Source organism: Osmia lignaria, chromosome 2 (assembly GCF_051020975.1).
Source record: "Osmia lignaria lignaria isolate PbOS001 chromosome 2, iyOsmLign1, whole genome shotgun sequence".
NCBI lineage: Eukaryota > Metazoa > Arthropoda > Insecta > Hymenoptera > Megachilidae > Osmia > Osmia lignaria.
The window spans coordinates 3,855,950-3,881,336 of record NC_135033.1 but is presented as its reverse complement, the minus strand read 5'-3'; the positions used below and the strand labels follow the sequence as shown (position 1 = coordinate 3,881,336).

The following is a 25,387-nucleotide window of genomic DNA, read 5'->3' as shown; positions in this document are numbered from 1 at the left end:
ATATGATGGATACCCAGATAGCACAGAAACATCGTTAAAACATCTTAAAGATATCTGTTCAAGATATTGAAGATATCTTATGAATATCCGAAAGGTCCTGCGAATGCCTGAAATACGTCCTGTAAATATCCTATGTTAGAAAACAGGTTGTCTTAAAGATGTCGTACAAACGTCACAGAAACGCCTTTAAAACACTTTAAAGATATCTGTTTCAGATATTGAGGATATCTTACGAATATCCGAAAGGTCCTGCGAATGCCTGAAATACGTACTGTAAATATCCTATGTTAGAAAACGGGATGTCTTAAAGATGTCCTACTGATATCCGACAGATGTCTTACAGACGTTTTAAAATTGTCTTATGAATGCCCTAAAGATATCTTATATATACCCTACAGATGTCATAAATATGGTTTAATGAAAGTATAATCGTTTTCAGTATAATAATATTTTATTTAAACGTAGTCCGTTGATAATATACAATGTTCGTTAAAAATTGTTTTGGGGTTACATGATTTCTGTCAAACGTTCTCCTCAGCCAATTTTGAATTGACAATGAGACCTCCGTTGTCCTTTTACTATCCCCAAGGTTTGCCGTTTCAGCAAAATCTTACCGTACCCATACTGCTATGCCACTTTCGAGCCGCTCTTGATCTGATAGTCAATTATAAAAAGTCTTTTCCGATTGTACTTTTGGCATTAGTAGATGCAAATTATAAATTTACTGCTGTAGATATAGGTTCATATGGAAAAAAAAAAAATATATATATACTGATCGAATTGAGTAACCTTCTCCTTTTTCAAAGTCGGTTAAAAAATAATGATATTAAAGAATTTCCATTAAAGAAATATTTAATGCGGCCTTATCTAGGATCAAAAAGTATAGAAGATATTAAAAAAAAAAATTTAATTATCGATTATGTAAAGGAAGAAGATTAATCGAGTATGCATTTGGGATTTTATCACAAACCTTCAAAGTTTATTGTAGAAAACTCATAGCTAATTCTGAAAATGCCACTACAAGGTGGAAATCAAACGAGGGAGCGCAGTCCCGTCCCAGGAAAATATTCTTCGTGAGAAATCGAGACCGGACCGGGACTGGAGCGTAATCGAACCGGAACTGGAGCGGACGCATATTGTGTATGCTCTCATAAGATTTACATTGGAGTATATTTTACCGGACCAAGAACGGACCGGGACCGAACCGCTAGTGTGTATGCGTCACCGGACTGCTGCTGGCGTTGCCCGGGCCAGTCAGTCTATCGTGATCCTTCAGAGTAAAAGGATGTATCTTACATGTATTCGTTTCTTTTTCTTATAATTGAATGTATATACTTTCATTTCCTTTTTATATCAAACCATTTGCGATTCATTCATTTAATATACCCTAACCACAACAGTTGCATTAAGTGGTAATAAAACTGTTGGACAGTGTTATTCAAGTAAGTCTGTTTGACACAAGTTGCAAGTAAAACTGATAACGTAGAAGTTTTGAAATCGAACGCGTGTTCTAGCGTGTAACGGGTACCTATAGAAAGCTCATATTTAATAGATTATTCTACACCTTTCCGCTCGATAGGCGTTATACTTGACACGAAAACAAACAGTTGTTACTTTTTCACGAATAAATCTATAACGCTAATCTATAAGTATGTATGTATACCTATATATGTATATCTATAATATAAAGCAATATTTACTAATTTCTAGAATAATGGAAGGGACTTGAAAATTAGTCCCCTTGTCAATTTGTTCTTTGCTCTCTTCTTCGTTGTAGAAGAATAGATCCCTAGTCGTCTAGACTCTAGATCACTGGTTCTTAACCGGTGTTCCGCGAGCTTTTTACAAGTGTTCCGCGAAATTATGAAAGCCGATATAATATAAGTATTAATTTAATAAAACGTGGATTCGTTCGAGACGAATACCCAGTTCTCTCCATAAGAGCACTGAAAATCTTGCTACAGTTTTCAACTTCATATTTGTGCGAGCTCGGTTTCTCGACAATTACAAATACAAAAACTAAGAAGACTTACCAATTTAAACGAAGAATTAAGAGTAGCTATATCAAATATTAGACCTAATATCGCAGAAATCTGCAGAAGCTCAGGTATGACATTAAACGACTTTAGCCTGAAATTTAAAATTTAAATTTAATTCGAGAATATATGTATATGTATATATTTTTAATTAATTTTATTTTTTCTGTTATGTAATAATCAGTTTAATTTCCATCTCAATGAGAAATAAACCACTAATAGAGATATTAAAGACAAATACGGAGAAGCAAACATGGGAACTAGGGAACTTCATAAAAAATGCTATAAGACTAACTAAGAGCATTCTGTTTAGAAGGAGACTGAATAGGAAAGGAAAAGAAGAATAGATACCAGCCAAAAATTGAAGATGTGATAAAAATAAAAAAAATAAAAAAAGAGAAATGAGTAAAGTAATATATTTTATATACATAATAGACAGTACTACAATAAACGTATTGTAGTAATGTATTATATTACAATATAGTAACTAAAATATATTATAGCAATCTAGATATATAAGTTAAATAAGTAACGTGCAAGAAAAATAAGAACAAAATTGTAATGGACATCAAGTCCCCATGCAATAAACTATTAACTAACTAACTCATCAGTTTAATTTTTAATAAAAGTCATGTCTGCATATTTTATTTCTGTTTATAAAATATATTATTTTTCTATTTCATCAAATATATAAACTATATATATTGTAAAATGTATTAAATATATTTAATAATATATTTTATAAAATATATTTATTTCTACGTGGGATGTTTTTGTTTGTTTTTTGAATCATTAATTCTGGTATTCCGCAAATTTTTCATATAATCAAATGTGTTCCCTGACTTCAAAAATGTTAAGAACCACTGCTCTAGACTATGGGCTCTATGAGACTTGACAACTCCAAAGGATTATTCTAACTCTACGTCAAAATACGACAATTTATTATTTATTTTATAAATTCACTTCTCATCTTATACGTAGATATCAAGGATCCAGCTTGACTTATACTTTCCTATTCAATTCCAAGTATCACGAATCATCCTTCCAGCTTGATCGTGAACGTGGTCACGCAAAAGTTGAGGGGAAAAAATTGACGATACGTGGTAACGCAGGAATGGACGCGTAAGGTCGTGGTCGTCGGTTAGCGACATTGACGCTCCTCGAGACGAAACAGTTCTTCTTCGCGAATACTCGACGACCGTCGACAACGACGACGATCCATCAGGACGAAAGTGTGCCGGGTCGCATCGCGAAATAAAATTCAGATCGTTTATCAACGATCTCTACATCGTAGATCACCGGTGATTCTTGAGATCTCAAGGTATGATCGCTCGATGATATTTCTCATCATCCTCCTATCGAAAAGTGAAAACTAAAGAGGATTCTATCTAATAGCGTCGCGATGATTACGCCAGGCTAATTACAGTGGAAATGAAATGAATATCAAACAACTAATTTATAAATCATTTACACGTATTTTTCATTGATACCTCGATCTTACGTACACGTTCATTTCAAGCTGGTTATCGTATTTAACGAAAAGCCGAAATACTCTTCGTACTTTGAACAGATGCAAGGTATTCAGAGTTTGATCGTCGTATATTTGATTTATCGTCAAACGATCCTGGATATTTTCTGGCGTTACATTTTTTATCAAATTACCTTTTTAGTTTCTATCAAGTTCCCAATGCTGCTTGGTTTAATATTAATTTCTTTTTCTATTTTTTTCCTTTTTCTCCACTTAACGTTATCTCCTCCTTGATCGTACGAATTCTGCTTTCGGAATTTCAGTTTGACTTTGACTTTGATTTTGACTTTGTTAAAGGAGTGGTGAAAGTTGGTTAGTATTTCTCATTAATTGTGATCTTTCTAGGGTGTTAATATGAGACCGAAAATATTAGGAATTGTCGGTGGTTCGATGCTTAGCTTTGGAATTTTCGTTTGTGCGGTAATTTTTCCTGCATTTCTAAGATCACAAATTAGGAAGGTAAGTTAGATTTTTCTTTCCCTCCCTCTCCATGTCGTCTTACAGATTTATTCGATATTCAGCAAAATATTTTTTTATTGATTTACATATTAAACTGGTTTGTTTCATAAATATTCATATTTAGCTCGTCATTATTTAAATATTAGTAATGCAAATAATTAGCACTTTGTGTGGTTGTCGTCCATCATCAGACGCGTTAATTCCGACTTTATATAATTGTTTCATTTTACATTTCATCGTGCCAGAATCTGCTATTTATTCGTTGCAAGTATGTAGATTTTTATTTTATTGTTTTATATTTTCATCCAATTAGAATAGGTGATACTGAAAGTATTGAAGAATCGTAACTCTACAAATAACCATTTTCATACAGTGATCGTTGAATTATTAACGAGTCGATGTTTGCATTTTGAAATAAATAATTATAAAATATGAAAAATTTTAGCAAGCGGCGCTAAAACCTGGCGCGGATATTCGCGAACTATGGGCCACTTTCCCGCTTCCGTTAGATTTCAAAATTTATATTTTTAACGTAACCAATCCTACGGAAATATTGGCAGGAGCTAAGCCAATTGTTCAAGAAGTGGGACCATTTTTTTACGAGTAAGCATGGAGCAAGCAGAAGAGAAAGGAATGACGAATAACTATTTATTATGAAATTTTATAGCGAATACAAGCATAAAGTAAATCTAGAAGATCGAGAAGAAGACGACACTGTCGAGTACAATTTCAAATCGACCTGATACTTTAATCCATCGCTAAGTAACGGTTTAACCGGCGAAGAAGAAGTGGTTGTGCCTCATCTTTTTATACTGGGCATCTTTAAAATAACGCTAATCGAACAACCAAGCGCAGTAGGAATCGTCGGTGAGTGTACCATTATCTTGTGTTTTTTCTTTTTCTTTAAAAAGACAAGAAAAAGAAATAGAAAAAGAGAAAAATTCAAATTTCCGAAAATCGCGACTTGTCATCTAAGAACGTGACCAGTTACGTTCTTATATAGTATGAAAAGTCGCGATTTTCGGAAATTTTAATTACTTGTAACTTCAAAGTGCATTTACCGATCTCGATGAAATTTTCAGTGTACTCATAATATTATTTGAATCTACGAAAGACATATTTTAAATTTTCATTATAGGCTCACATAAAAAAGATGAAAAATTACCCTTCACTATTTTCTTTCACGATTTCAACAAATAGTAATTTTTTAAAACGACATAAGCACATGTCTTAGTAAATTAATTTGTATAACTGCTCAAAAAACCTGAAGTCGTTTGGTCCAATTTTAAATGAGGTATTCTGTTTTAAACGGTGTCCAAACACTTATTACACTCACTGTATACTCGTTACGGTAATTATTTAGAAGTTTGCCCTCCTCACCGATTTTCGTGACCTTGAAATATGTTGTCAAAGTCATCATTCTGAACAACTTTTCCCTATACATGTTACCGCCGCTCGGCCTTAGTTTCCGAGATATTCGTCAAAAACTGTAGTTATACTTATGTCACCAGTACACTGTATTCCGGGAAAGATGGAGACTGAATAGTGATTGAAAGAGTGATTGAAGTGGTTTGAGGTTAGGGTTAGAATTAGGATTAAGTGTAGGTTAGGTTTAATTTTAGAGCGTACATGGCGTGATACGAGAGCTAATATTCCTCGTTATGAAACTCGTATCTCGTATGTCTCATTACGTGGGATATATAGCTTAATTTTTATTCTGACGTCAACATGATGTGAATGAACGTATAATGGCATTTTTTGACATGATGGTCGAAATGTTTTCGATTTCTGACGAAACACAAAATGAATAACAGGTATACAATGTATAAAAGGTGAAAGAAAGAATAATTATAACGTGAAAAAATCAAAAACAAAACCCTAACCCTAACCCTAACCTCAAACCACTTCAATCACTCCTTCAATCACCATTCAGTCTCCATTTTTCCCGGAATACAGTGTACTCATAATCTAAGTATAACTAAAGATTTTTGCAAATATCTCGGAAACTAAGGCCGAGCGGCGGTAACTTGTATTATATAAGGAAAAGTTGTTCAGAATGATGACCTTGACAACATATTTCAAGGTCACGAAAATCGGTGAGGAGGGCAAACTTCTCAATAATTACCCTCGTTAACTATTCATTCATTTCTGCGTCAACTTAATATTGCTGCTGATGTTTAATTAATTGCACTTTATAGGTAAAGCGGTGGATAGTATTTTCAAGAAACCCGGCACCGTGTTTGTCAGAGCGAAAGCGGAGGATATACTTTTCGATGGTTTGCCTATCGATTGTACAGTGAAAGACTTTGCCGGAACTGCGACTTGTAAGGTTTTAAAAGAAAAAGGTGAAAACAATGGGTTAATATCGGACGGCGAGGGACGTTACCGCTTCTCTTTACTTGGTTCTGTAAGAGTAATTACTATTTCTTGCTTAGTTCTGCTCTCCTGTCCGTGTAGGTAGGTGGTAAGTTCGACAAGATTAACCCTTTAATTAGCCTTAATTTATTGGCATAGAGAAATGGCTCGGCGGCACCGAAGCGCATTAGGGTTTTGCGCGGAATAAAGAATTATCGGGACGTGGGACGGGTGGTCGAGTACGATGGAAAAGCAGAGTTGTTGATTTGGAGCGAGAAACATTGTAATCGGTACAATGGCACGGATACCACGATTTTTCCACCGTTGATCAAAGAAGGACAGGAACTTATGACGTTCGCGGCGGATCTTTGCAGGAACTTAGGCGTTCAGTACAGTCACAGAACCACTGTTAAAGGTAAAAGCTAATTTTCCTTTCAAATTTTTTTATAATAGTTTGTTTGTTTCATAGGTATCAACGCGTACCATTATACAGCCGGTTTAGGAGATATGAGTACAAATCCAGAAGAGAAATGTTATTGCCCTACACCGGATACCTGCTTAACAAAGAATTTGATGGATTTGTACAAATGCCTAGGCTTGCCTATCGTTGCTTCTCTACCACACTTTTATGGCTCGAACAAAAAGTATCTGGAAATGGTCGAAGGACTTGATCCGCACAAGGCAAACTTTTCTTCATTTATACAATCTACCGTTTGAAAGGCAGCTACATACATAAAGCCTAGTAGCTAGGCCAGTACCCTAACAATAAGTTCAGTTTCTTTTTGCAGGAGAAACACGAGATTGCTATTGATCTCGAACCAATGACAGCCGCTCCGTTACAGGCAGCGCAAAAATTGCAATTTAATATGTTCCTTCATCCGATGGAAAAAGTGAAATTAATGAAACATTTCCCGGAATGTTTGTTGCCCTTATTTTGGATAGAAGAAGGTATATTGCTTGACGACGAGTACGTGAAAGTAGTAAAGACCTTACTCAAAGTGATAAGTATAGTTGGGTGAGTAGTTGCTTTGAAAAAAGAAAGTAGTTACTTTGATTTACGTTCATCGTTTACCGAATAGATTTTTAAAATGGTTAACGATATTCGTCGGCGCTTGTGCAACTGGAGCAGCTGGTGTTTTATATTTGAAGAACAAGGATAAGAATAAGTTGAATATCATCAAACTGACACCACAGTTTCAGAATGGCAAAGACGATGAGCAGAAAAAATGGCCACCTACCATGAATATTAGCACGATACGAAGTGTTACGGTACTGCCCAAACTAGACAACAATTAAGTAGGCCTTCCACCGTTGGTTCCCCGAAACTAGACAATTACTACGTATGTCTAATCGCAAGGGGGTGGATCTACGTTATCAGGTACGCATGTATGTACAGTGTACTTACATGTAGTTTCCGACTAATCGGGTCCGTTCGGAAAAAATCGGGCGGGCTCGGGCGGGTGTCCGATACACGCGTGACCCGTTTCGGGTTAGGTCGGATACTGTCGGGCAGATTCGGACGAGCTCCCGCGGGCCGCGGCCTAATTCTTATGCACTTGTTAATACTTGCAATAAGCATGTACAAAATCTGTTTCATGGGAAATTTTGAAATAAGATAATTTTTATGTGGAAAAATAATACTTGTTATTTGAAATGAATTTTATTCCATGCCACCTGTATGTTCATTTTATACAAAATAGATTTTGAACATGCTTATTGCAAACATTAACAAGTACATGAGAGTTGGGTTACGTGCCGCGGCCCGCGAGAGCTCATCCGAACCTGCCCGACTGTATCCGACCTGACCCGAAACAGTCGGGCCACCCGACTGCACGCATGTATGTATTAGATACCCGCCCGAGCCCGCCCGATCTTTTGCGAGTGTACCCGAACCCTTAATATCGGGTACTGGTATATCCCTAATGTATGTACATACATATGTATGTATAATAGAGCACAGATCCACGGTCTTTGGTCTTCGGTCTTCGCTCAAAACTTAATGCCGACGTAATACACTATATACAATACAATAATAATATATAAGTTGCTCAATCTGTTGAAATTTATTTAATTGAGATCACAGAATATTGAAATAGATTGTTAAAAGCAGTTTGTAAATTACGTATATACAGTTTTCTTTTTTTTCAGTTCTCTTTACTATCTAATAATAAGTAATTTTTCGCTTATTTTTGTAAACAATTTTACTAGTTTGCATATAGTGTTTTCTGTTATTGTTATTGTCGTCGTTACTGTTAAATAACATTTTATTTAAGTGCGTCTTGTTATTCATGTTTTTAAGGATTATTACAAAATAATATGTAATTAACTTATAAATTAGTTTGTAATTAGAAATGAGTAATATATTCTATATTTTCAACGTTCTCAACGTTACATTCAGATCGCATTGTTTATGAAATCTGTTAAGTTAACAAAGTATTGTGCGCTTATCAGCTGTGTGTACATATTTCATACATACATGAAATTACCAATAGCTTTAGTTATGGAATGTGCCGATTCAAATCCTAATTATTTAATATTAACGAAGAATATTAATGAGCTCTCTATCTAGTAATTTTCTTCAAATTCGAAGCAATTACATCAATTGATGTGGTAACATAAATACTATTTCATCATACTTACCTATATACGTAGGGACATACCATACATACATAGTAGCTGAAATAAAATGAAAAAGCAGCTGTCTTTTTTTATTCCAACGATTTCCGAGCCTCCTTCCTAACTTCATTTCTGCAAAATAACACATTTTTATAAGCACTTCTGTACTCGGAGCTCATTACCACGTAAACAACAGGATTTATACAGGTGGTTAAATAAATTAATATATAGCTAGCTATATTTAATCCTCTCCAATCGATAGCATCTTTAAAGGTTTTCGTAATAGTGATCGGTAAATAACAGATGAGAAACGATGAAAATATCACAAGAATCATTTTCAACAGCTTTCTATCTTTGTTACTCATCTTTACTGGACCGTCATGCTTTTTCCGTCTTCTTACGCTCTTAAATGTTGATTCCCTTGGAATAATCGTAGCTTGTTTTTTTGTTAAACGATCAGGGGAGTTTGTTCTCGAGCTTTCCAGCCTTTCAACCCAAATGCTTGACTCGATTATAAAAGAAGCTCTACTCGCTATTCTTTCCAATTTATTTCCCCTCTTACCAAACGATTCTTTCATTTTATTGTTAATCGCAAAAATTTCACTTTCCATTACTTCGCTTTCATCGTAACGTTCATCCGCGTATGGTATATCATCAATTTTTTCCAAAACATTTTCATCATTTTTCCAAAATTCTCTTTCCTTCTTTTCTGTATAATTCGATGAATGTTGTTGCATTTTGGATTCTTCCTCATTTTCAGAATTATTTAATTGATTTGACGTAGTCAGCTGTTTCAAGCAAACATCATAAGGAACAGTTGATGTGTAATTTGATTTGAATGTTGACGGAACTTCTTGCTTTCTGCCCGACGCAGATCGTCGCTGTAACAAATAACACGGATATATGGAATCGAATTACTTTATATTTGTGTATAGTGTATAGTTTATAGTGTACTGTACACTGAGTTACATTGAACTTGTCGCAGTGAAGTTGGCTACAAATTCACTAACGCATTCACGCCGCGTCGGTGAGTGAATGCGTAGCCAACTTCACTACGACAAGTTCATTGCAACTCACAAGGGAACATCGGGAACTGATACACTCCGATTTTGATGAAACTTTGCATAAATATTTATTAGACCTGTTTATGAAGATAACTGTAATTCGTTGGTGCCCGTTTTTCACTTTGAGGGAGATATCAACCCTTTTATCCGAACCGCCCTTTTTATATACGTGCTTATAAATCGTAAACAACAAAAGATATAAAAAAATAGTTGAAGTAAAAGTTATACCGTTTCTTGAGGACTATAAAGCTGTGTGTAAGTTTTTTTCTTAAATCATCCTTTTTGCAAAATTGAATTCCTCCTCCCCCTCCGTTTTGAAAAACTTTACGCAGCTTTATAGACCTCAAAAAACGGTATAACTTTTATTTCAACTATTTTTTTATATCTTTTGTTGTTTACGATTTATAAGCACGTATATAGAAAGGGCGTTTCGGATAAAAGGGTTGATATCTCCCTCAAAGTGAAAAACGGGCACCAACGAATTACAGTTATCTTCATAAACAGGTCTAAGAAATATTTATGCAAAGTTTCATCAAAATCGGAGTGTATCAGTCCCCGATGTTCCCTTGTCAGTGTACAGGATAGAATAGTATCATAGTAAGGTGAATAAATTTGCAATGTTCAACGACAAATATTAAAAATGATCATTTTTACCTCCTGACTAATATCGATAACGTCGGTATTGACATTATCGGCGGTAACATGTGGTTTCCTACTTTTAAATGCTGCTTTCCGAACGATACAAAAGATTCTTGCGTAACAAACGACGATAGCGATGCAAGGTATGAGAAAAGCAACGACGAAAAGAAATTCCTTTGGACTTCGACCGTTCGCATCTGGAAGAATGGAACAGGAACCGATTGCTATGTCCAATCCGAAACGACCCCAGCTACCAAACCATGTTACGATCAGTACACCAAACGCGATTATCCATGTACTCAGAACCATTGGAATTAAATACTTTCCTTTATATACTCTGAAAATAACAGCTGCTATAATATACATGCATACACTAGTGGAATTAATTCTGAACACTTTTTCGCATTTATTTAAATTATTTAATATATAATCCATTTATATTTTATATTCTAATCATTGCTTTCTAATTTTAGGGCGTTGCTTATATAAAAAAATCAGTAAAAAGACCATTTACAGCCAGTGCTGGTTTTAGGGATATTGGCGCCCTGGGCAAGATTATCTTGGCGCTCATTCAGGGGCTCAAAAGTTTTAAGAAAAAAAGCCAAGGTAATAATATGAAATGATGAATCTGTAGTTAGATTGTAAAAATTGTTAAAATACTAGGAACACCGGGCCGCGGCGCCCCCTATAGATCTAGCGCCCTGGACGATTGCCCCCCCCCCCCCCCCCCCCCCCCCCCCCTCCCAACGCCGGCCCTGTTTACAGCCATATTATTAATATAGAATAAAAATTATAATTCCAACATATCAAAGGAGGTGGAAAAAAAAAATATTTCGTTGGATATCCTTTCATCCTGTGACTGGCTATTTCACACCATCCGTCGTTTCGTGTTGCCAGACGCAAAAATAAAAATAACAACACAGTTTAGATTTTTTTAAATTACAATTTTAAAACATTTACAAACCAAATCATGTGAAAATATTAAGTATAAACATTATAGATTACAATAAAAATATTACGGTACCAATTTAGCATAGCAGAATATACATTTACTGCACAAATATGAAATAAAGAATATTTTTATGCAAAGTGTCCAGCATTACTTTCACCAGTGTATATTCGACTAACCATTATAAATTGTAATTATTCGAATAATTTCGAATAATAGAAAGATGTAACGTTTAGCTACTTACGTACGATAAAGTTTCGGATGACCTATCATAACGTAACGATTAATTGTGATTGATAATATTGTGAAGAGGCTGACTGCTACCAGGCCGTATCTTAATAAAGGAAATAATTGACACAAGAGTGCTCCATGATTCCAAGAACTATGCCAGAATGTTGATGTAGCAAGAGGAAGATTGAAACAGCAGAACATTAAATCTGAGATGGATAGGTTGATTATGAAGATCGCTGTTGCATTCCTTAGCTGTCAAATGATAATTAACACGGTAAATATATCATAATAATTGTTTACAATTATTTTTATAAACTTTGCCACATATATTCAATTGTAAAAATTAAAACAACCAAAAGAAAAAAAAAAGAAAAACTATTCTACTTACTGTATAATTACACACTTCAATGTCAATGTCAATTTTAATTTCATTTTCAATTCTAATTTTAAATAAATAAGTACTATACACAGATCACAAGAAGTCTCGCGTGACAGCATAGGGACAAGGGGATACTACGCACACATCGACTAACCCCCTAGTTTTACACGAATCTACATAGTAGACCACTTTAACCAATCATACATTGGGACTGAAAGCACGTGTGAGTTGAGGTGGGATGGGACCAATCAGATTACGTTATTCTCATGGGAGTTCTTGTGATCGGTGAACAATATTCTTTTTTAACACCTAATCCTGTAAGGTATGCAGTTTGATATACAGGAATACAAGTTTGGTTGCCTACCTACAGGCTCCCATAGCAGCTACTGTGCACCGATGGATTCATGAAAAGGCCACAGTCCGATTGGTTGCGCCCCACCTCAGCTCACACGTACTTTCGTTCGTGACGTATGATTGGTCGAAGTGATCACATCTACTAATCAAACTCGTGTAAAACTAGGGAGTCAGTCGATGTGTGCGTAGTATCCCTCTTGCCCCTATGTCGTCCCGCAAGACTTTTGTTCATCGGTGCACAGTACATATCTCTTTATTAACAAATTTATTATAATGTACTACACTGTTAGCAATAGATTTAATTAGAAATATAATTTCGATGATAAAATGAAATGGAAATGGGAATGGAAATGGAAATGGAAATGGAAATGTGAAATCGATCGGAATTTCGAATTTCAAATTTCGTATTGATCAACAAAATTCACCATTGTGCAATAAAACACAAAGATATTATGTTTCTTTCTGGTTTAATTCTAGTTCATCGATTGCATCAACTATCGGAGTTGGCACGAATATGTTTGTTGGATCTTTGAAATTTAGGAAAACAAAGTTGTGCATGAGATTTCCAAAGTTAACTTCTCAACGAGCAACGTCGGAATCGAAAGCCTGGATTTGTGAGAAATGAAATCGTGCGAGGTATCATGGTGAAAGAACAACTTATCAGTTATCAGACGAGCGAACGGTAAATATACTTTTTCAAAAGATAAATACCTGTGTGTCTGTAACTTATACTATATCATGCGTTTTGCAGAAATGTAAAATTCCATAAATTTAGTTTTTCTACCATTAAACGTTGTTTGTGCGAGTATTTCCAATATAATTAATTAAATAAAGATTTTTAATTGAAAATGGAAATTATTTTAGAAAAAAGTTTTATAAAAATAAAGAGTTACAGTAGATTTTAAGAAATAATACATTTATTTATAGAAATAGTAATGTAAATGAAATTTTAAGATTTTTATAAATAAAGTAAAGTTTTATCAGGGTTAATTAAAAAATTTTTCGAAATTAAGAGAGCTAGATACATAATATTTTTTTTGTAGAATTAAAATTATTAATATATATTTAGAAATTAAATGTTATTCAATTTTAATGATATCTACTTTTTTTGAATTAAATTTAATTAAAATTATTAGTTATTGTAGAAATTCGAAATTCAAGGTAAACCACTTATTCAGCTATTGTTTGGTATTAGAATTAAATCCCAAGAAGCTGGTTGCGCTAGAAACTCAAGCAACCACGACGCGGCGTGTAATCTATCTCGTTCCGCGTAAAAATATTTCAATGCTTTTATTTGCAAAACAAAAAGTTATATTGATTTTTCAGTAAAACATTAGCAACAGACGTATCGTAGCATGCAAATTGGGTGAAAGTAAAGAAACTAAAAAATAAAAGGAATGGAAAATATAATAATGTTATGCTGACCTTTTTAGTTCTACAGAGGGCAATAATGGTGAAGAGATTTCCAGGAATACCGACAAGCATGAATAGTATGCAACAGCTGGCGGCAAAGTGTAAAAGCCATGGTGGATAACCGAGGAAAAGGATAGCCGATCCGGGGTGTTTGAGGACCTCCTGGATTGTCTCTTCTCGGGCATTGTGACCGGTCTCGTTGCTCGCCATCCAGTACTCCATCTGCGAACAGCATGGTAGACAAGACAGGTGTCGTTTTGCGCAGGAGCGTAAAAAACTGGCGGAGACGAGTTACGAAATTTCATTAGCCAACCCATATTTAAGATTGAAAATCTTGAGAAGGGGGCTAAAACATTTAGATTTTCTGTCACTTTTGTACAGGACAAAAGCGTTATCGAAAAAATTCTTGGGTCAAAATTTCAAGGAATGGCCGAAAAAGTTTTTTTTGCCACTTCCGGTCTGTTCGGGGTTGGCTTTAGAGCGAATCTCGCTCTACTTCTACTATTGAATGGATATATTGGTCTATGGGAAGGGATCGATATGGTATAATCAATCTAATATTGAAACATATGGGAAGAAATCAATATAGTATTGAAATACATAGGTAACAGTATTGTTGAATAGATATATTGACTAGTTCTAATTATTCAAATATCTGAACCAACTTAATCCTTCTGACCGCGCCTCGCTTTACACGCGGTAAATACCAATTTCCTTCAATCATACTACGAATAAGCATAACTTTCAAAATATACTTGAAATGCTTCTTAAAATACTTGCAACAATTATCACGTGTATGGAGGAATCGCTATGAGATTAGCAATTAGGAAAAATTGAAAATGTCACTGCCATCGTTTCGAATCGAAATAATTCAACTTCTTTCATCCGATATCGAGTAGATTACATTACTTCCGTACGTTCGTTGCCATATTCCATGATATTTTCATTATTCAAACGTTTACATACTCTTGGATATTCATAGAATGTTACAAGAGGAGAAAAACTTTCATTTTGCTTAAAATTCTCATTTCATTTCAGTATTTTTTCTCGATTCTCATCCGTACGTTGCTTTCACCTTTCACCTTTATTTGCAGACCGCGAAAATGCATCGGAAATTCTTTTATTTTTTCACCGCAGGGCGTCGAAGAGGAAGACAGAAATCTATTTTCGTCACTCGAAACGATAAACTCTTTCGGGCGAAAGTAAACTTCAACGAGATACTCTATGTACAATGTATCTTCTTATGTATTCTGACTTTTCTCTTTTGATTTTCTTCTTTTCTCTCGTCTGTCGATTGCATTCTTCGGAAATTACGGATTCACTGCAATTTCTTTGATCGTTGTTCACGTAGATGGTGCACATCTACGCTTAACTCTTATACTGTATGTATACTTTCAGTTGGGAAAGTTTTGTTCGTTACTCACCTTCGTGAGAAGTAGACACTGTTGCTCCTCGATTCATTGATGCGACTCATTTACGGAATTTCACTTAATACCTTCACTTTTCTTCTCTTAATAACTCCACTATCCGCTTGCAGGGGAAAACTTGTGAAAAATTGAAAAAGTTTGTTATTTCCAAAAATAAATAGGATATTCTCTGTTTTCTGTTACTTTTTTTCGAAGCGACAAATAAATTACTAATTAAGCGTCGAATTGTATTTTACTTTTCGGAAAAGGAAAAAGAAGAAAAAAAAAGAGGAAAGAGAACTGTATTGTGATTGAAGAAGTTTGAATAATTAAAAGAATCGAAAGAAGAACGAAACGTTGCTCCGAAACTGACTAATTCCGCAAGTCAACTGACTGGAGCACCGAATTCACTCGTGGAAATTAGTTTTCCAAATATAAAGAGAGCGCAAGCGTGAATATACTGTTCTTGGTCAACAAGAGAACCTCAGGAAATCTATTTTATCGGTTTTAACAGAAGTATATTGAGTTCACGTAGAAATGTACTTTTCTGTATATCCACACATTTTATTATAATACATTTCATATTTGAATAACCACTTGCATCGTTTCTTTTCTTTTACTTTCATTTACGCTCTTCGTATAAATGAAACTATTAACATTCCTTGTACCATTGGCTAGCAGATTTCTTAATGCGAATTATAATGGCTCTGTTTCGTTGTTCAAGCGTCGTTAAGAAAATCCGAGGGCGGTAAAACCTTCCATGATGAAATCAGTGAACTCGCTTGACAAACGACGTTTAACATGCCACGCTACGGATGCATTTATGCTTAGAATGCATTACCAGTCTCTTAGCAGCTATAATTATGCACTATGCAAACATTTCTTTCGCTCATTGTCAATTGTTCACTTTAAAAGTGACGAAAGTAACGGAAAACTCTTTTCTTCGTTCGATCGTTTCTTTGCTTTTAAAATAACAATCATTCGTATATTCTTTTTCTTGAAAAGTTTAACCTTAAAATTGATGTAGTATAAATGGTATTGCATGTCATGAAATTCTGTCAGAGGTTCAACGATTTGAGAATCAATCGTGCGATGTGAAAGAATCCAATGGTTTGAGAAAAGATCCAAGTAGTCAATTTTTAACGACAACTTTCAATTTGAAACAGACTGTAGGTGTACGATTGCACGCAGAGAATGATTTATAGAAACAGCGATCGGACATATCCCCGGTCACTTACTTTTCAAGCACCTACGCTCGATTTGAACGACGCTGAAAACACGAACGGTCCCTACATCCTTTTTAAAAATAATTACATTTCGTTACCAAGCTACTGTACACCGTAGAAGGGGAGTAAGCAGCAGCTGGATACAAGCGTCCATACAGGAAGAGCGTACACCGCGCCCTTAATAAATCGGAAGTGGCACCGTACCTCTTCTTGTTTCTTTTTTCTTTTTTTCTTTCTTCTTTTTCATTTCCTTTTTCCTTTGGTTTTGAAATTTCACAACGATTTATAACTAATCTAATTTAAAATTTTCAAAATTTTCAAAATTCAATAGCAAAATAAAAAAAGTATTACTTTTCTGTTGAATAAAACATTATTTTAAATATTAACAATGACCTTGGCGGAAAGCATAGTCCACATCGATGATAATTTGAAGTGTAATTAATTAAAAAAGTATGTATGTACTTTCAAATTCGTTTGGGTCTTACCGCGCGCCCCTGTGAGCCGACGTTTACCTTATTGCGCATGCGCGAGTTTACGTTCGTGTCTATTCGTCCAGTTCCGCGGGCTGACCCCCCTCCCTTCGGCAACCGCCGGGCCCAGAACTAACGCGGTAAGGCAGTCTAGTCACGGCGACGGTGAAGCATGGATTGTTGCCGAATCGTTTCGCGTTACGGTTCGATTTGCTTGGGAATATTGTTGTTTCTTCTTGGATCGTTATCGACATCGACATCAACGAGCGGAGTATCAGGAAACTGAAAATTAAAAATCGATTCGTTAAAAATAAACCGTGATCGAAACCGTCAACGTGAAAATGAAGGAAAAGTGCGCCTCGTTAAACGTATTCGAAGTGACGATTTTTTGCTTAATACGATTATTGTAAATTTGATGAATTTTTGTGCAATAAAACTGACCTGTACGGATCGAAGCGTTTGGAGTATCATTCGATGAGTCAAAAGTCAAGAGGAATCGAAAGTACAATTTTCCCGTGTTTTCCTCTATCGCCGATGTCCCGGTGGTCACGATACGCAATGACGAATGAATCGTGAAAGGAATTAATGCGGTAAGTCGAAAACAAAAATGGCATATCATATATTCCATCCACGCATTCATCTCATACAAATGACACCGTTAGGTACATACTTTTATTTCAAACGAAACACGAACAAGGATCGGGCGCATTTGACATGCATTTTTATTTTACTTTTGTCAAATGTCGAGTGTTGGTTCTCGAGAACGAGCATTATCTCGACGACCGATGCCAAGATGAAAGCAAAAAATGTTCACATGGCTTTCGTACGACGCCGAACGTTTCTCGGCGGAGTCGAATGCATGTAACACGTGGTGTCTCGTGTCTCGTGGCTGAGAATTGGGAATTAAGAATTATGTATATCTACTAAGAGCCACCGACTCTTGAGAGCACGCGATATCGCGTGATTGGACGTTTCACGTTAACGATTGCTTTTAGCAGTTGTGAAAGTACGTTATTACGTTTCGTTTTTCCTTGAATGTTTGGAAAGTGCCAAGAAACGCGCTCCTTTATCTTATTTTATTTTATTTCATTTTATCCTAATGTTCATTATACAAATTGGTTAATAAAGTTGCAGCTCCAACTGGTACAAGTTTTTCAATGACTCAAATAGTTATTTAAATGAGTGGAAAAGGGTTCATGTATTGTATCTTATTTATTCTCATCTTATTCGGTGTGTCTAATCTGTCCATTTGCATAAGTCTCTTGTAATCCTCAGAAAAACCCACGTTGAAGTGTTCATAGCAAATAGACACTATTATTAGTATTCGAAATAATTGACACTATGTACACTTGATTAAAGTCAATCTAGAATTCTTGGAAACTGGTGGGAATGTTCAATTATAACAAAAAATTGTTGCATTTTCAAAATCAGTCTATTGTCCATTGCCTCCTACCTCGGTATATTAACCCTTTATATCGTCTAATAATAATTTAATAATAAGTCGTAAGTAGCTTAAGAGTACTCAACGAGTTATTAATAATGAAGAAATTTGCTATCAAATAAAAATAAAAAGACAATCGTTATCATTGTTTCTATGAATGAAAGCACCAAGAGATCGTAAATGATGGTAAAAGTACATTATGTACACAACGAAGTGGCAAGTCTATCGGTGCATAGTGCCGCGAATTGGCTTAGGGCTTAGGAACTTTCACTGTGAGTCAGGTTGAGTCATTCATTGACATTCGCCGTGTGATTAACTCGGAAATCATTCGGTGACGTCAGACGTTCACATTGGATTCTATGAAAGACGACGTGACACGTCTCTCGAAGGTTTTGTCATACTCCAGGATGCATCGTTCAAACTGCAACAATAGGTACTAGGGATGTGCGGGTACACGATATTGCGGGCTCGGACGGGCTCGAGAAAAATCGGGCGGACTCGGGCGGGTGTCCGATACATACGTGCAGTCGGGTAGCCCGACTTATTCGAGTCGGTTCGGAAAAAATCGGGCAGACTCGGGCGGGCGTCCGATAGATGCGCGCAGTCGAGTAGCCCGACTATGTCGGGCCAGGTCGGATAAAGTCGGGCAGGTCCGGACGAGCTCCCGCGGGCCGCGGCCTGCGACCCAACTCTCGTGTACTTGTTAATGCTTGCAACAAGCATGTTCAAAATCTATTTTGTATAAAATGAACATACAGGTGGCATGGAATGAAATTCATTTCAAATAAATTCGTTACAAGTATTATTTTTTCACATAAAATTTATCTTATTCCAAAATTCCACATAAAACAGATTTTGCATCTGATCTGATCTGATCTGATCTGATCTGATCTCTTTCGAACACTCTATGTCAAGAGGAAGAACAGAAGAGTATCATTGATAATCTTCTATAGGACTGCTATCAGAGAATAAGATTATCATTTATACGAAAGAAAGATTACTTGGTAGATAGAAAGATGAGAATCTGACGTATCCGGTTTTCGATTAGCGTTATTATCATTTTCTTATCTTATATGATGTTAGCCTATTTTATACGCCCTCTCTCACGTGATATCGTATACTTTTATGCGATGAAATCCATGTTTTCTACTAGATGTACCACCTTATTGTTTCTCTGATTGAATTACCCAACTACTCGTTAGTATGGTATCGATAAAAAGGACAACGCTATTAATTTATTTCGTTGCTACGAGAACACACTTGGATTCACCCTTGACGCTTTACGCGTCATTAATACGATTATGGGTCAGTATTATACCCATGTGATATATCATTTATTAGTCGAACAAGCTTCTTTTAATTTTTCCTTTCCTTTCTTCATTTATTAAAAAATGTAACTATGAATTATCAGGGCCGGCCGTGAGATTTCGGGACCCCTTCACATATATGACATCAAAAAAAATACCTCAAATAAAATTTATAAAATTAACGTTAAAGCTTGTATAACTAATTTAGATTTCCATTTACATCGATTAACATTCAAGTAAACATTATTCTTCTTGATGACACAAAATCGTCTTATGGGGACCCTGGACCTTGCGGGGCCCTAGGCGGCCGATCTGCTTAGGCCCAGGGCCGGCTCTGCAAATTATAACAAAATTATACCTATTTATTGTTGTCGTTGTTATTATCATTAAAAAGTCGAATAACAAATGGTAAATATGAAATTTTCTTATCATTTAAAAAATACTACAACTACTTGTAAGAATAATTAAGAAGGAATATAAATGATGTTTATTTTATTATAATAGTTATAAGTGGTTTTATAAGTGTGTCAAATAGTACTAATAGTAGAATTATAGTAAAAAAATTTTAAAAATAAGACAGCTGGTGTCGCAAAGCATATATTCAAGAAGATAACTGAACAAAGAGTTGAGTGTGAAAAGAAGAGATAGGGCAAACGAGGCGACATCATCCCATAATGCGCTGCTTCCCATGTCTCCCATGTCTCCCATCACTTTTGACGAGTTTTTTGTTACAGGGGACGCCTAGTACCGGGTATCCGTTAATTTCTCTTAATTAAGCTCAATCGAGGTTAATGCACCACAGTTTGACCCTAGTTTATCATCAAATCCAACATAGCCTGCACCGAGGATATCATTTCTTCATCGATATCTTCGTTTACCCACTTATCCTGTATTTTTTGTTTCAGCCATCGGAAGTGGAAATCTGAATGAATCACTGGAAAGCAATAAAAAAGAATTCGTCATCATCGAAATGGAGAATTTAACCACTTCCGAGAACGATGCGGAAAGCACGATCATCGATGGCGAACTATCTAGGTGAAATTCGGATGATTAACTTGAAAACTTTGAAATATTACGGAGCAAAAAATGACTTGTATCGTTATTTATTATTTTGCAGGTTTCCGAAGCAGCTAAGGACATTTGCAGCTGTAGTTGCCATTATAATCATGATCGTTGGTCTCGCCGGTAATTTACTCACTATCATTGCTTTATGCAAATACCCGAAAGTTCGTAACGTTGCCGCAGCTTTTATTATAAGGTAATTTATCTCGTTGACGATGCTCTACCTCGTCAATTTTCTACAAAAATGCAACAATCATAAAAGGAGTGTTTTTATCTCTTTTCCTTTTTCTATTATATTGCAGCCTCTGCGTGGCGGACTTTGTATTCTGCCTTCTAGTGTTGCCATTCGATTCCATCAGGTTCGTGGACGCGAGTTGGGCGAACGTACGATTTCTTTGTGTCCTTGTACCTTTCTTAAGGTACGGAAACGTTGGAGTGAGTCTTCTGTCTGTTGCAGCCATAACTATCAACAGGTGTCTATTCAATTTCTTAAACATTTCCTTTTTAATACTTTCTTTCCTATTGTTTTATGAATATTTGATATAAATCATTTGTTTCAGGTATATCATGATAGCTCATCACGGTTTATATAGTAAAGTTTATAAAAAATATTGGATAGCTTTCATGATAGTATTCTGTTGGATTTTCTCTTATGGAATGCAAGTACCCACCCTGTTAGGAGTTTGGGGTAAGATTGAATCGGAAAGAAAAGCGAAGAAATATTAAAACCATTTATCTGTTGTTTTCTTCATCTTTAGGCAGATTTGACTACGATTCAAACCTTGAAACTTGTTCCATAGTGAAGGATAATAATGGTCACACGTCGAAAACATTCCTTTTTGTGATGGGTTTTGTGATACCTTGCGTTATAATCGTTGGATGCTATACCAAAATATTTTGGGTGGTGCACAGGTTATTTGATATACTATACATATTAATCATACGGCAGCTCCATTTATCGTAATTTAGTTTTTCGATTTTTAATTATTTTACTTAATCCTGATAATTGATAGATCGGAGTCGAGAATGCGAAAACACGCAACCCCTACGATCAAATCGCCCCATACACCGAGAAGAGATGTCAGAGAGATTAAACAAAGACGCAGCGAATGGCGAATCACAAAAATGGTCCTTGCCATTTTTCTCAGCTTTGTTGCTTGTTACTTTCCGATTACTATTGTTAAGGTTATCGACGTTGAAGTTAAATATCCAGGTAACGTATCTCCAACTACATAATATTTTATATCATTTTGATACGTTGCCGTTTCAATTCAAGTCGAAAATTAATTGAATAATAATAACCACCGAGTATTTCTCGTTTAGAGTTTCACGTTTTGGGCTATCTACTATTGTACTTTGCCTCCTGCGTGAATCCAATAATTTACGTGATCATGAACAAACAGTACAGACAAGCGTACGCCGGTGTGATTAGTTGTTCACGGATAAGGACCAGTTTAACGCCTTACGGTAGCAGCGCGCCGGGACAACAACATCAACAGGACTACGGCCAAGGTAACTTCGAGCACCGTCGCGCGGTAACGCTCACCAAGCTCTGATCGAACGCGAGTTAAGCGACCACACTTGGCTCACTTCGTAAGTTAAGGGCACAAATTCGCTGCTTTCTAAGAATGTAATCGTGTAACACCTTCGCCCTCGCCGGCATATCCATGTTCTCGACAAACGTAACATTTTAACACTTTAACAATTTACTAATTCTGTAGGAACCCTTACTTCTGCTGTAGTATGTGCAACCTCATCTACTTTTTTTTTTTCTTTTATCACGAGATATTTATGTTAAAATAATCTTTTATTTGATATTTAATGTGAAATAGCTTATTCCACGATATTCTATGCTTTTAATTCATTTTCTGTACTTGCTTTTTGTTTTGTTTTATTTTCTATTCTTTTGTAAATGTCCATTCAGTGTACTCGGGAGGATTATCTCTGATTATTTTTCTTTTTTTTTTGTTACAGTTTTCAATCCTGTCACTAGATCAAATTGGAATAGATAAATGTTAATATATGTATTATACGTTTCCATAAGACTGTGCAAGGTGTTGAAACATTCTATCATTCGATTCACTGTGTTGGTATATAATAAATTTATTTTTTAAATATCTATGTAATATCGTCAGTCGATTTCAGAAGGTAAAATTAAACGTATATTGTCTGGAGAAAAATTACAAAGTTATTATAAAAAGAAAAAAAAAATGATTCAAAAATACAATGAGAATTGTATATTTATTAATTTTACAATATCTAATATTTTAACAGAAATAAATGAAAGAAACTTTTTTAATTGAAATGTATTCTGATTTATGAAAAGAATTGTAATTTATTTCTATTTAAAGTTTGATTTCAAACGACAGCAGAATAAAAGGTGTATCCTGATAGTAAGCTAATTATAATGATGAATCATCCGATTTAGCCGGATTTTCCTCGTTAATAATTTCCTGCTTGCTAATATGCGACTCATCGATTCTTTAAGCACGCGTTCGAAGGAGAACTTGTATTATAAATTATTCACCGTTTTGTGTAATTTCATTTTCAGATTATTCGAAGGATTTTAGTAGGACCATGGTGTCAACGGTATCCATCGCGATGAATCCTGTAAGAAATTCTCAATTCGAGGAAAGTCTCTGAATATTCGAATAACCACTGCCCAAGCATGCAATAAATAATATGTATCAAAATTATAATCAATGGTTAAAGTATGAAGGAAGGAAGAAAGGAAGAAAGAAAGACAATGACTGATAAGTGGTTGGGAGAAAACCAAAAATATGAATGTAAATATAATAAAATAAACATTAATCTTATCGTTAGTGAGGCACAGCAGAGCTATGCTCTTAGGTTCATCTCTCAGTAATTTACAGGTATGACTAAGTATTGTATAAATTATTTGTCGAATTAAGGGTTGTATAATAATATAAGAGAATTTTATCGTGTAGGTATAGAAAATGTTTGTACAAGACGTTTTTGTAAATTTTCAAACTTACTCGAGCAACGAATCACTATTTGTCGATAGACAAATTAAACGTTAAAGTATTATTTAATCCTTTAGTCTAGAGCAGTGGCAGCTCATAGCTAAAATTAGTTGGGGTGCTGCTCCAGAAAATTGTTAGTCTTTGTTTTAAAAAAAACCGGCACTGCGGGAGCGACAGTGCTCTTTCTCCCGCGCAGCCTCGCGCGCAGCTTCCTATGTGCGCATGCGTGCACAGTCAAACACCACGCTGCTGGAACTGTGAAGCGCACAATTCCATACAAAGATTTTTGTATCTTTTTCATAAACTGGGAGATGGTTACTGACATTAAGCTTAAGGATTATATATTGTACAAGTATAAAGAAAAAGGGACTCATTATATTAAATGTTATCGATAATATCAAGTGGAAATAGGGGGTGCTGCAGTTCCACAGTGCCTATACGCGAGCCGCCACTGGACTAGAATCTAGGTTCGACATTCTACCAAAGGTTAAACAGTAAAATGCATTTGTACATAAAAAAATAAATTATATATCGATTGTTGAAGACGTTTATAGTTTGGAGTTATGAAATCGTTTCATATTTATTTAATATTCTTTTAAATTAATCAATAAGCGAAGATAGTATTATAAGTGTATCTTGTGTTCTTAGGAATAAACGAAGTCACACTTTCTTTTCCTTTTTTAACTGACTTCGAAAAGGAGGAGGGTATTCAATTCGATCAGTATTTTTTTTTTTTTTTTTTAATGTGTGTTCACCGATTACTCCAAGATGGATGGACCAATCGGAACGAAACCTTTTGCATCTTGTAGGGTATGTCTTCCGATTGGTCCCATTCAAAAAAAATTTTTCATTTTTTCATTGTTATTGCAAAATACAGGAAGTTTTTAATCTCAAGATTGGACGATTTCAATGACCTTTTAATATGTTGTCAGGGGCATGATTCTAAACAACTTTTTCATTATGCATAATTAACGGAAAGCTTTACTTTCCAAGATCTTCGTGAAAAACTATTGTTACTACTACATTGAATTCTACGTATGCCTACGTGTCTCTACCGGTGTATGAGTCAGCATGCAGTCGCCGATTCTTTACTGTTTTTATACATGTATATTCTGCAATACCGATTGCGATGAAACCTTTCACATCTGATAGGAGATATTTCCGCGATATCTCACTTGCAAAAATTTATGCAATTTGTTATTGTTAATAACTATTGTTATAACCAAAACCCTATTCCTTGGTGTTATTTTGCACGGGATGTACCGATCGCGATGAAACCTTTCGCATTTAATAAGAGATACATATTTCCGCGATGATCCCTCTTGCAAAATTAAAAATACCCGAATATACGATGCTGCCAATAACGATTTGATAGGTTGCCGACGCCTGAACTAGGATCTTCCTAGTAAAAGAAAAGTTTTTAATTTTGCGCCGCCTCCGAAAAGGTTGAAATGTATTTAGTATACTA

At 35.3% G+C, this 25,387-nt stretch overlaps 3 protein-coding genes across 8 annotated transcripts; 2 read left to right on the top strand and 1 right to left on the bottom strand.

Annotated features, from left to right (window-relative positions):
* The first annotated feature begins 1,237 nt into the window (after nucleotides 1-1,237).
* LOC117605901 (sensory neuron membrane protein 1) lies at nucleotides 1,238-8,054 on the top strand. The gene is given in 9 exon segments (XM_034327700.2): nucleotides 1,238-1,442; nucleotides 3,910-4,023; nucleotides 4,469-4,626; nucleotides 4,691-4,890; nucleotides 6,222-6,430; nucleotides 6,538-6,793; nucleotides 6,848-7,059; nucleotides 7,167-7,393; nucleotides 7,458-8,054. Coding segments are annotated over 8 exon segments (1,584 nt in total). The 5' UTR covers nucleotides 1,238-1,442; nucleotides 3,910-3,918; the 3' UTR covers nucleotides 7,675-8,054.
* A 933-nt stretch (nucleotides 8,055-8,987) lies between these two features.
* On the bottom strand, nucleotides 8,988-15,589 carry LOC117605902 (G-protein coupled receptor moody). Of its 2 annotated transcripts, XM_076689512.1 has the most exons (6): nucleotides 15,448-15,589; nucleotides 14,036-14,245; nucleotides 11,891-12,129; nucleotides 10,713-11,034; nucleotides 9,200-9,875; nucleotides 8,988-9,126 (listed from the first exon to the last, which is right to left on the bottom strand). In XM_076689512.1, coding segments are annotated over exons 2-6 (1,449 nt in total). In that variant the 5' UTR covers nucleotides 15,448-15,589; the 3' UTR covers nucleotides 8,988-9,124. The 2 variants fall into 2 exon arrangements, with proteins under 2 accessions (XP_076545627.1, XP_034183593.2); XM_034327702.2 differs by having other exon boundaries at nucleotides 9,087-9,875.
* Nucleotides 15,590-17,264: 1,675 nt separating this feature from the next.
* moody (G-protein coupled receptor moody) lies at nucleotides 17,265-25,366 on the top strand. Of its 5 annotated transcripts, none has more exons than XR_004581832.2 (10): nucleotides 17,265-17,715; nucleotides 20,779-20,908; nucleotides 20,991-21,131; nucleotides 21,238-21,408; nucleotides 21,496-21,623; nucleotides 21,694-21,847; nucleotides 21,949-22,148; nucleotides 22,259-22,447; nucleotides 22,910-23,021; nucleotides 23,487-25,366. XR_004581832.2 is itself a non-coding variant. In XM_034327718.2 (9 exons), exons 2-9 carry the CDS (start codon nucleotides 20,844-20,846, stop codon nucleotides 23,576-23,578), a joined length of 1,140 nt encoding a protein of 379 aa, XP_034183609.2. In that variant the 5' UTR covers nucleotides 17,265-17,715; nucleotides 20,779-20,843; the 3' UTR covers nucleotides 23,579-25,366. The 5 variants fall into 5 exon arrangements, 3 of the variants coding, with proteins under 3 accessions (XP_034183609.2, XP_034183610.1, XP_034183611.1); XR_004581833.2 differs by having other exon boundaries at nucleotides 22,910-23,025; XM_034327718.2 differs by lacking the exon at nucleotides 22,910-23,021.
* Nucleotides 25,367-25,387: the final 21 nt, after the last annotated feature.

What these genes read in the sequence shown, in the direction of transcription:
- LOC117605902 (XM_034327702.2), bottom strand. Translation starts at nt 14,245, where the DNA reads ATGGAGTACTGGATGGCGAGCAACGAGACCGGTCACAATGCCCGAGAA. An exon ending in CCCTCTGTAGAACTAAAAAG is followed by an intron (nt 12,130 to 14,035) that starts GTCAGCATAACA and finishes ATCATTTGACAG; the next exon opens with CTAAGGAATGCAACAGCGAT. An exon ending in TTATCGATATTAGTCAGGAG is followed by an intron (nt 9,876 to 10,712) that starts GTAAAAATGATC and finishes TATTTGTTACAG; the next exon opens with CGACGATCTGCGTCGGGCAG.
- moody (XM_034327718.2), top strand. Translation starts at nt 20,844, where the DNA reads ATGGAGAATTTAACCACTTCCGAGAACGATGCGGAAAGCACGATCATC. An exon ending in CACCCTGTTAGGAGTTTGGG is followed by an intron (nt 21,624 to 21,693) that starts GTAAGATTGAAT and finishes CTTCATCTTTAG; the next exon opens with GCAGATTTGACTACGATTCA. An exon ending in ATATTTTGGGTGGTGCACAG is followed by an intron (nt 21,848 to 21,948) that starts GTTATTTGATAT and finishes GATAATTGATAG; the next exon opens with ATCGGAGTCGAGAATGCGAA.